Source organism: Ambystoma mexicanum, chromosome 3q (assembly GCF_040938575.1).
Source record: "Ambystoma mexicanum isolate Mex_15411 chromosome 3q, UKY_AmexF1_1, whole genome shotgun sequence".
Lineage (NCBI taxonomy): Eukaryota > Metazoa > Chordata > Amphibia > Caudata > Ambystomatidae > Ambystoma > Ambystoma mexicanum.
Window position 1 is genome coordinate 136,998,862 of NC_090926.1, and position 12,004 is coordinate 137,010,865.

Here is a 12,004-nt window from a genome sequence, read left to right on the forward strand (position 1 = left end):
GGCGGTAGTTTACCCCATTATGGGGGTAAAAAGTCTACTTTGTGTGAGCTAGCCTGCCGAGTATGTAAAACTCGGCCTTCTTGCCTGTAGGTGTAGCAGGTCTTTAGGGGGTGGGGTTGGTCCAGCTGCTACCCGATGTGCAGATGAGGTGGAATCTCATGGGCCCACTACTCTACAATTGACGCAATAACTCCTATGAGGACGGATTGGGACTTTGGGAAGCTAAAAGTCCCAGAATTCTAGCAGACTCCTGGTCAGTTAATGGATGTTGGACATTCTATATTCAAACCTGTGCTTTGTTGTGAGCAAGTCAAGTTGTATTGGATCTAGGACCGCCCCCCACCCCCACGAGTTGGGGGATGAGGGGGCTCAAGTACCATGAGGGCAACCAACTTGCAGTGTATCATACTTGCAGTGTATCATCCTTCCAGGGATGTTCGTGAGGCAAAGACTAGTTTGGTTTGTGAACTCTAAATGTTTTCAGACTTCAGCATGCTTTCTAGCGAGTGTTCACTGAATGAAGGCAGAGAATCCAAGGACAGTGTGTGCAACTCGCTAGCAGCTGTAGAGAGACCCCAGAGCAGGAGAGACCAAGGCGACGTGGAATCACGCAACTTTGCATTCTCCAGCGGTGCAGGTTCCAAGCTGACACCAACTACTGCGCTGCCCTTTTAACTCCTCAAAGGCCCTCCTCATTAGGGAGAATCAAGAGATTCGTATAGTTACCCAATCTGGGCCAGAAACCGATGATGAAGTGCAGCCATCGAAACAAGGGAATAACCAATCTGGTTTCCAAATTCAAACCTCAAATAAAAATAACCTCTGAAAGAGGGAGGAACCTCAGCTCCATTGGGCAGAGGATACAAGGAACTGGGCAAGCCCAGTCAAGGAGAGGATGCTATGGGATACAGACATGTCTGTCCCTGCTCACTTGTGCCAAGGGGAGAACCAGAGGATGGACGAACAGTATGATCCCTAGCTTGTGGTGCTCCCAACAAAATGGGAGAACAACACTGTGAGAGAACCTTGATGCATAGGCTTACTAAGAGGCGAAAGAATTGGAGGGACTCACATGACTCCACCAGCAACCTCAAGGTACAAAAGACCCCTTGAGCATTCTGAAGCTAAGCTCGTAAGGAACATGTTCAACCATGGGTAGGATTCCCACATCCAGGAGCAATGACTTGCTGAATAGACCAATCCTGGGAAGGCTTCCTGATACGCCCAGGAAAGAGACAGGTCCCAGGGAAACCTACCGACAGAGAAAGGGTGACTACAGTCTGATTCTACCAAAAGCGTCTGAAGGAGAAGACACAAGGTGAAAGCAGAAAGGGCAAGAAGCGACCCAGATTTGAGTAACCTGAAAAAGCAACTGTTCCATTCTGCTACCTTAAGATGGGGATAGATTATCGATTTTGGCCTATCCTATGGACTTTTGTTACTGGTGTAAGGGAGCTGGAAAGTCAAGGACGTCTTAAGAATAGGATTTTGGGTTTTCTGTTTGCCATTGAGTTGAAGCCTTGGTTCCTTGGCATAGGGTTTCTCCATGCAGACAAGGCCTTTGAAGTTAAGGAATTAAATCCAGAGGGGGCAGAGAGGTGTTGAAAATATTGTCCGAGTGAACCATTATCTGGATATAGACTGTTTTATCTTTTCAGTAGAGATTATTACTTACAGACCTACCTGAAGGACACATTTTGGCATCACTTTTATTTTTACTTTGTTGTTCAAATAAAGTTGAGCAGTAACATCTGTTGTCACATGTCTCACTACTCTGCCACCCAATGTAGCAACCACATGGCCCATTTTTACCAACGCGTACTTCTTAATTCCCGACAGTCCGCTTTGTTCAACCTTGGCTTGTTGGGATTTAGTTCTTGCTGTGCTTTTCACACGTTGCGTGGGTTCACTGGAATAAAACGGTGGAGTAGCAGGGGGGTTAGGGACTGAGGGATGTGCTGATGCCCCCCCCTTTCCCCGCCTGCACAAGTGAAGGGTAGGGGGGTGAAGGAAGAATGTACAAGGGCCATGGGGGTGTCCACCCGCACAAGCCGAAGGTCTGGAATATATTGGCCACAGCGTCGCACCCAGACCCATGATCCAGATTTCAGCTAAAGTGACCTGCAGTCAGTTAACAGGGTATGCGCTAGATTCCAGTGATGTCAACAGTGTGGGCAGCTTTCAACACTTGCCGAATACCAAGTGTGTTGCATCAATCACCATAAAGTCACTAAAGATTTGTTTTCACTGAATTTCAAGCGTTATGTTGTATTGAGCGGTTTTAAGGGCGCATTGACTCTAGCTCAGTGTCATGTATGGATTTTATTAGCTACTTTATTGTTATTACCCGATTGTATGACATGATCCTGTTCTATTTTGCTGGCGGTCTTCTGACTGGTTGTTGTTATGCTTTACTTGGTATATTGCAAAATAAAAAGTTATAAACAACTCAGTGTCATGTTTAATAGGCGCTGTTTACACGACACTGAGCGGGCGGCAATGCGCCCTCTATCTGCTGTGCTGTGGGGGTGCCCTTGTGCCGCCGCACTCTGAGCGCACCTTGAGCCAGCGCTGCTTACGTTGCATTTATAAATATAAACATATTTTTTTCCAATAAGGATACTTTATTCTGGTGGAATTGGTTATATAAAGAGAGTTTATAATTTTGTGGTGGTACACAGGGCGATTAACTAGCTCTCAACGGGGAAAACGGTGTGTAATGCTTTCGGGGAGGTGGCTAGAAGGTGATGCTCCTGCTACGTCCTCTTACCTGGTACTGTGGCAACCTCCGCAGTAGATAGCAGGCTAGTGCCTCGTCGCAGTGGAAGCTGCCGTTGTGGGTACCAATGCGTACAGGCATGACAGCGTTCTCCTCCTGCCGGCGGCGCTTGGGCTCAGTGGTCATACGTGACTTTGGGTGGAGAACTGAAGAAAAAGGACCTGTTGCTGAGACGCAGACTAACACGTGGTTAAAAGAAAGAGTCAGGCGAAGCAGGCAGCGCGGAAGCATGCGTTCACTATAGAACGCTGGGGACAGTAATGTGCAGGCACCGGGGGCGGGGCAGGCGGACGGGAATAAACGACGGACACCGGTATGAGAGCTACTTCCGGTGTTATGTAATATTTGGTATCACATACCGCTCATTGTTGATTGGCTGCATTAAGCCTTAGCACCGCCTCTGTGAGCATGAGCACCGCCAACCCCTCTTCCGAACGGTCAGAGACAAAAGCAGCAAGTTACTCAGCAAGCTTCCTCCATTGTTGTAATAGAGGAACACGTTTATTCTGAGAGAAAGCTTTGCATTAACATGCGAAGCTGCTTTTGAGGAAACCATTGATGTAAAGCTTTCTCTCAAAATAATCTATTCCCAAAACGGAACGAAGTCCCTGCTAATAGTCCCCCCTCCCATCAGTGCCTAATGGCTCACATTGAAATACTCTGTTGACACAGATCAACTTGAGAGCCCCTCTGCTGCTGCCCAGAGCTTGTTGGGTCATTGTCCTGGCAGAGGTGTTGGAAAATAGTAAGGTGTCCTGCTGCCAGGACAATCACTGTGCTGAGCAGGAACTACTCAGCACACATTGGGCCTCATTACACGGTAGGGCGGTAACCATGGCGTGCCGCTGGTACCGTACCGAGTCTGCCATGGTGAATGGCGGAATTACCGCCACATTCCAAGGTGTGTGGAGGCAGTAATTCCCCATTCACCATGGCACTTCCCCATTCCCATTGAGCCCACATAGGGCTCAATGGGAATGGGGAAGGCAGCAATTACGGTACCGCAAATTGCAGTACTGTAATTGCCTCCAAGGTCCCTTTGCAGGCCCGTTCCTTAACGGCTGGTAAAACCAGCCGTAGAGGTCGGGTCCCGCAAAGGGACCTCGTAGTAAGGCGGTAAGAGTTTACCGGTACCCTTACCGGTAACGGTAAACCCTTACTGCATTCCGTGTAATGAGGCCCATTGTCCTGCCAGCGGGACACCTTTCCCGTTGGGCACCCTCATTGAGGCGCTGAACGGGAGAGGTGGCTTTTAACTGTTAACAATAATTATTACTTCCACAGTAAACACTAACATGGTCAGACAGCAAATTCTCGTGTAGGAGGCAAATGCAGAAGTGAAGATCTCCCGGGCAGCCCTGCCCCTCCCTCACCGGGAATAAGAGACCAGCGAGAGAAAGTGCACGACCCCCAGGGAAACCCTCGGGGGGGGGGGGGAGAAAACCCTGTGTAGTCGCAGGTAACAGGACTTCAGGAATAGGTCTTGAGGTAGGTCACAGTCCTCTGGAGTATGGAAGGCTTAATGGCTGTGGTGGATTCTCTAAGGATAAGAGACAGAACAGGTAAGTATGCTGTAAGGAGAAGTGGAATAGGACAGATCGGGAAGCTAACACTTACTTACTAGTCCTAACGGAGGTGAGGTAAAGGGCATACGTAGACCCTAATTGCCATAGATGGCATCTAGGTCCAGGAATTCTAGAAGAAAAACAGCCCTAAGGAGAGAGAGAAGGTTACTTTCTGAGGACAGTGGATGAAGATACAATAGGGAAACTGCTGGCAGAAAACGAAGACTCACTTTCCAGTGGAAGGCGGGAAAGTTGCAATACGCTGTGTGGTAAATGGACATATAAGAATCGCATGGTAGAATAAGAGTCAAGCACGGAAGCCGCTTTGAGATCTCGGGAGAGGAAGAGCGCCGTTGAGAATGTCTAGGTAAAGCAAGATTCAGATAAGAAAGATTAGAAAGTAGAGAGTACACACATTGGTGGACGCAACACTGAAACCTAGAAGCAAATTTACAGAGCGCTGGCATACACAGTAGCGACGCATCGGATTGCTGTCCTCCTTCCGTATATGGAATCACGTGACCAGCAGGTAACGTCTCTTGTGAACGTGCATCGCCTGTACCGCTGTCTCCTGCACAGTCAAGGAAGTCGGCGGCCATATTGGATGTACTCTTCCATATTGTTCCACATAGCTGTCTGCGCTGCCAAAGAGACCAGTGCTGGAATGGTGTAACAGTGGCCCACTGACGAAAGTCCCGGTCAGGCTCTCAAAAGGGCTTGTGGAGGGGCAGCGTGTATTTCACCCATCCTCCTTGAAAGGGGCCCTTAGCGGTCCCTTACGTCTATGGAAACAAGGCGAGTCACCACACACGATAGATATGCCAGACACAAGGTTGTATTCCCAAAGCTAGGGTTTATTGCAAAAGCAAAAAGACTCAGTTGGCCAAATCGGTCTCACGCCCCGCGACGTGTATCTCTAGACCTCGAGGGATGCAAGAGAGTGAATTATGTACATCAGTTACATATATACAAAATGCATATCAAACAATCAGCTATGACATGTTTAACACCCCCCTTTATTGGGTTTCTTTTAACTTGGTGTGATGATGGACACTTTCAACAACTATGACACCTTCAAATATCTATTCTAGTAGCAATTTGTGAGTGCGCAGGCATCTTTCAGTTGTTGAATAGAACACAGCGCTTCTGTTCTTGGAAGCGAGCTACATACGGGGGAATAGTTGCATTCCAGACCTTGCTATCTATGAGGTGCTATTCGTGTCCTGGGAGCCAACACGCTCTAACAGGGCTCAGCAAAGGGGGGTGGTCAGAAGAGCATAATTCAAGCCTTTAGCTGCTTTATTCGAACATATTCTACCATATAACGAGACTGGCTGGCAGCTGCGAAAAGATTAAATGCCCTGCAGCTCTGCTTCAAGGCTTCATTCGGGAGGGAGCCGGGCATTCTTCCTGGCACTGCCTACATTGTGTTTTAACAAACTCTTGTTATCCTCGCGGCCCTGCGGCCTTGTCCTTTCACGTGCAGACAACAATGTTTTACAGTCAAGCAGTGTAAGCAGAAAATGTACTGCGAAGCAATAAGAACAGAAAGCAATGAGCAATGGTTAGAAAACAAAATGGCGATTCTTGTTACATCAAAATGGCCGTTCATTGGCAAACTCGGAAACCTATATTCTGTCATATCGTGCATGAGACGGTTGGCCCACGGCCGTCAGAATACGTTTGCGGTCACATATGAGAGGTATCCATTTCTCTAGACTGACAAACCCTCCTTTGGCCGTATGCCAAACGTCTCATCTATTTATTGAAACCTCCTCTAATGATGATAAGTCTGAAGTACTTATGTCTGAATTTTGCATGCTACCGTAAACATCATCATTTTCACCAATATCTACAGCCATCAATTCTTTTACTGTTTTCATCTCATTTGTGTCTTGGTCAGCCTGACCATGAGTTTGTTTTCTTTCTGTCATCATATGCATACATCCCTTAGTACATCCCTCAGTTACCTCAGCGCAAACTATTGGTAGGCAGTGTGTGCAGCAACAGCACGTTATGAATATTCCAAACACCACTACTAATATTGAAATCAACTTCCATCCCCAAGACCGCAGTATTCCCCAAAACCAAGACCCTATTCCCCAGCTTCCTTCTCCAGTAGGGAGTTCGGAACTTAGGACATGCATTTTCTTTATTGCTTCAAAGATTGTAGGGGAATAGTCATCTACATATACACAACACGCTGATCCCACTATTTTGCAAATTCCCCCACGATCAACCAGGATCACATCGAGAGCCATTCTATTTTGCAGTGTCATTAACCTGATTCCTCTTTCTTCCAACGTCATGTTAAATAGTATATCTGTCGTTGTGTTTATGGTATTTTTTAGTATTCTGGACAGCTGCCTTATATTATAGGAGTTCAGTATCTGCCCCAAGAATGGAATGAATGATTTTTCTATGTCAGTTGCTATCAAAACACCCTCACTAGTCCTTTTGACTCTAGCTCTGGATAGTCTGGCCATGTCTGTTGTTCTAAGAAAAATACTCATGGGAACAGTAGACCTAGGTAACATGTACCTCCCCAGTTTCTGGGCAACCAAGGGTATGCTTTCTCTCCACATATAAAATAAACTGGATCTCCCACATATACTGGTTCTATTTCCCATTTCAATACCACTGTATTCATGCATCCAGTATATGTTTCCGACTGAAAAGGAGCCTTTCTTTTTTAGACAAAAAGGGACAGTTCTTGGGCTATAATTCACTGTGTAAGAAGGGGGGATTGCATCTTTGTCCCCGTCTGTTCTTACACGAAACGTCATCACAGATGTTTTTTCTGGTGGGGACAATCTATCTTGTCTATTTTGTCGTGTTATCTTTCGCGTACTTTTCCTCGTGGGCTCTGGGGCCATTACTTGTGCTTTTTGGAGTATGGAACAACCCACAGGCTTCATTATTATTTCTTCAAACTCATTCATGTTGGTTCTGTCTAATTGACCCGTACTACTCTCATTCCATTTCCCATGGAACATTGCACTTAAAGATGCACTACATGCATAACTTAATGTTAATGGCTGTACCTACCAACATATTCCTTTCCCAGCATGCTGTGGTAAATGGGCACATACCCAGCAATTTGTTTTCTTCAGAATTGCATGTGTCATATTCATAATTAATAACAACGTGTTATTCCCGAATCCTTCTCTGTGTCTTTCTTCCATTGGGGGCAGGGTATAAGTAATCACCTGAACCAGGCTTTCAGTAGTGGATATTTTAACTATTGGTAAAAACATTTCTAATGGGTGTATCGATTCCACATACCATAATACTAGGGCTGTCGTTATTGGTGCTACCACGCACATAAAGCACATAATTATTGTCAGTGCCAGCATACAATTCTTTTTACCATGCATTTTTCTTAAGCTTACAGTCTTTATAATTTACTCATTCTCAGCAGTGGTGCAGGAGGAGGCTGGAACTGGTCCCGGCATGTTTCTCATCGTCCTTCTTCCTTATTACAGTTCATCGCGGATATCTCTCTTCGTTACGCTTGCTCTGATGTCAATAAATTCAACGGAATTGTCACAGTTCAGTTCTGCCAGTCCTTTATAGCTTGGATTTGCTTATTTATTTTTAGGCAAGATCACTTGTCCTTTCTCATACTGCTCAGAGGACTTTTGATCAGTTATCTTATTGCCTTAGTACCATGTGCGCCCAGCTTGTCCGCTCTGGTTCCAGACGCATGTACTTTTTATGATCGCGCCGAGGAGCCGCGAGTCTTAAATTGTCCGACTTGCACAATTCTCACGCTTCTCTCCTCTACACCCCTAGTTCCTTCTCCGTCCATGAGCAGAACCAGAGGTTGATATAAACGCCAAAGAACTGTGGATCACTTTGTCTTTCGAGGCCGCAAATTTTATCGCCTTACTCCTGGTATTGTGTGATCCGTGAACAGTGCCGGTACACTTCAAGATTCAGGCTCAACGTCAGCCTGTGGCGCTACTGCAGGTGCTGGTGTGCGCCGCGCCAGTGATGCAGATTCGGTTTTTGGCGTGCTGGCAAGTGCTGGTGGGCGCCAAAGGGGTACACGTTTAGTTTCTGCTGGTATTTGCAATGCAGATTTCGTGTCGGCCAACAGTGATGTTGATTCTGCTGGGCAATGTTGGGGCACTCTTTGCCCTTCCCCTTCTTTGGCAGTCGTCTCAGGCTTTGTTTCGAGTTTCACTTCTCGTTTGGGCAGATTTGGTGGCGGCTTACTGGCAACAGTGTCTTCCGTTTCTGGGACCGCTGTCTCTTTCCGGTCGTCTGGGTCAGGCAAGTCTTTCAGTGAAGTTGGAATCTTTTTGGCATGGGTGGCATGGATCCACGACTTCCGTCCATCCACCCGTATCGCCGTCTGCGTTTCCAAGAGTACTTGATAGGTGCCGCGCCACCTGGGTGCTAACAATGACTTTCTTTCAAAATTGTTAAGCAGCTCCCAATCTCCTGGCTCCAGCGCGTGTCCCGGACCGGTGTATCTCACTGGTAATGCCACCTGCACCTGCTGATGAATCAAACACTCTTTCTGCATTAAAAGGCCACAATAAGTACTAAGCACAGGATGTTCTACCTCTCTAAGTCTGAGGTGCGCACCAAACATTTGCCGGCCTCCCCATTACAATTTTGTACGGGGAGAGCCCAGTTTTAGCCTGTACAGACGTACGCATGCATAACAGCGCTATTGGTAATGCATCCACCCAACTCAACTTGCTTCCCGCACATATTTTACTGATCTTTGACTTGAGAATCCCATTGTGCCTCTCCACAAAACCGGCCGAACTCGGATAACTTGAACTATGGAATCTTTTATCGATCGGAAGACCCACACATATCTGTAACACCACTGCACCCACAAAATGCGGGCCATTATCTGACCATAAGATACGGGGCAAGCCAAAACGGGAAAAATATTCTTTAAGCATTACTTTTGCCGTGCTCATTGCTGTGCAGTCCTTTAAGGGATATGCCTCCACCCACTTACTGAATGCACAAATCACCACTAGGACATATTTCAAATTTTGGCATCTATCCGTCTCTATGAAATCAAAATGGATCACCTCAAAAGGCATAGAGGGCGGCCAAAACTGCCTATTGGAGTCACTGTTCCCTTTCCTACATTGTGTTGTAAACACGTGATACAGTTCTGCACCAAACTCTCTGCATTCTTCACTGTGGATAGGTGCTGTATTATCTTTTTCGCACAGATGTGGGTAGGGCTGTGGGCCATTGTGACCATTGCAGTCACATATGAATTTGGCAACATCCAGTTTCTAGTTCCCTTGTCCACCCAACAACCTTCCAGATCTAACTCAGCAGAGCCCTCTGCCCACCCTTGTATTTCATCGGCCATAGCTTCAGCCTGCATTTCTTTGACAGTGGCAACTCCATTTTCTATCGTACAGGGTACTTCCTCAGTCTGAACCGTCATCAATTTAGTATTTAAATCAGTGGCAGTTTGTTTCGCAATTCTGTCTGCAAAGGCGTTTCCCTCTCCTACTTTGCATGTTACCTTTTTGTGTGCCTCGCATTTCACTATTGCTAGGCGTTTTGGAAGCGTGAGTGCAGACAGCAATCGCACAATCAAAGGGCCATGTTGAATTCTGACACCATGTGATGTCAAAAACCCTCTCTCAGCCCAGAGTTGACCAAAGTTATGAACCACTCCAAAAGCATACTGACTATCAGTATATATATTCACATTAAAATTTTCAGAAATCTCGCAGGCTCTGGTTAACCCTATTATCTCTGCGGCTTGTGCTGAGTTGTAGGGGATTCTTTTGCTTTCTACAACGCTCTCTAGGGTAGTGATAGCGTATGCAGCAGTTGTCGTGCCATCAGGTAATTTAAAACATGAGCCGTCACAAAATAACTCTCCATATGGCTCTTTCTGTCGGATATCACTTAAATCAACTCTCCCCTTGGTTTCTTCCTCAGTGACCATTAAGCAATCATGGGGGGGTTATTCATTCTCCCCAATTTCTTTTATTGGTAGTGCCATTAATTCTGCAGGATCCAAAGCGCTACACCTCATAATTTGGATATGGGGCGCGAACAAGATAATCTCATAGCTTGTCAATCTAGCAGAGGTGAGGTGTTGCGTCTGTGTCCTATTTAATAGAACGTCTATGGCATGTGGCACCATCAGAATTAAAGTATGCCCCAATACCATCCCTTCCGTTTGTTTCACTGACGCAGCAGCCGGCGCCACAGATCGCAAACATCGTGGTAGTGCGCGCGCTACAGGGTCCAGCGCAGAAGAAAAATAGCTGCATGGCCTATTTCTTCCACCTTGTTCCTGTTTCAAAACCGCCAATGCACATCCTTCACTTTCACACACAAAGTCTAAAAATCTTCTCATAATTTGGCGTACCCAAAACTGGAGCCGAACATAATGCAGTTTTCAATTGATCAAATGCTTTCTGACATTCCTCATCCCACTGTAAAGGCAGTCCTTTTTAGTCAAATTCACCATTGGTTTCACAATTAACGCAAAATTACCAATCCATTGTCGGCAATATGAAGCCATGCCTATTATGGCTCTGACTCCTTTCTGTGTCTTTGGAATAGGCATACAAGAAATGCTTTCTATGCCTTCTGGCGTTAGCCTTTTAACTTCTTTCGAAAGTAGGTAGCCCAAATAGGCCACCTCCTTTCGATTATATTGAAATGTCTTCAAACTAGCTTTATGGCCATGTGCCGCTAGGTGTGACAGTAGTAATACAATGCTTTCTTTACAAATCTCCTCTGTGTCAGCAGCTAATAATAGATCGTCTATGTATTGCAAGAGTACGCAACCCACTGGTAAGTCTAGCATGTCTAGCTGCTCTTTCAATGCTCTACTGTAAATACTCAGACTTTCCGTGTAACCTTGCGGAATCCGCGTGAATGTAAATGATCGTCCTCCTAATGTGAACGCAAACAAATATCTGCTGTCCTTGTCCACTGGAATGCTGAAGAACACATTTTTTAGATCAACTACACTAAAATATTCTGCTGAAACAGGTATCATTGTCAATATTGTAGTGACATCTGGCACTAAAGGAAATTGTGGATCTACTACTTTGTTCAACGCGCGCAAATCAATTATAAAACGGTATGGTACTTCACTGCCTCCTTTTTTATAAGCTGGAAGAATCGGGCTGTTGCATGTACTGCCTGTAATTTCTTCACCCCTAATTTCACCAAATCTGTAACAATACTCTTCAATCCTTTCTCACCTTCAGCCGAAATTCTGTATTGGGGAATTCGCGGTAGGGCAACACCTTCTTTCAAAATTATTTTTACTGGCTCTATTTTCAAGCATCCTACACCGTTGTCATGCATTGTCCATATACAGGTTGGAACTTTACTTAGTTCTCCTGGTAAAGTTTCAGACATGAATTCTGACACAGGGGCATCTTGGGGCCAAATCGTTACGAACACCCAGTCTGCCATGCAATGTATAACCGGAACCTAATTTTTTCAACAAATTTAATCCCAACAAGTTCTCCCCACAATTTTCTGTTAAAAGGAAAGGACAATGTTCAGTGAATGGTCCTATAGTAACTGGGACTGGTTGGGACACTGGGTCTATGACTGGTGTACCTGCGAACCCTATGGAAACATTCTTTTGCCCTGACAGTGGTATATCCGGAACCAAGTGGTGGTCTATTGAACA

The 12,004-nt window shown here is 45.9% G+C and overlaps 1 protein-coding gene across 2 annotated transcripts in view; it reads right to left on the bottom strand.

Annotated features, from left to right (window-relative positions):
* Positions 1-3,153, bottom strand: part of MYG1 (MYG1 exonuclease) — a 279,913-nt gene extending 276,760 nt beyond the window's left edge. The window contains exon 1 of one of the 2 annotated variants that reach the window (XM_069653324.1): positions 2,771-3,153. In XM_069653324.1, the coding sequence (XP_069509425.1) occupies positions 2,771-3,010 (240 nt within the window). In that variant the 5' untranslated portion in view covers positions 3,011-3,153. The remainder of the gene's footprint in view (positions 1-2,770) is intronic. The other variant, XM_069653325.1, reaches the window with a different exon arrangement.
* Positions 3,154-12,004: the final 8,851 nt, after the last annotated feature.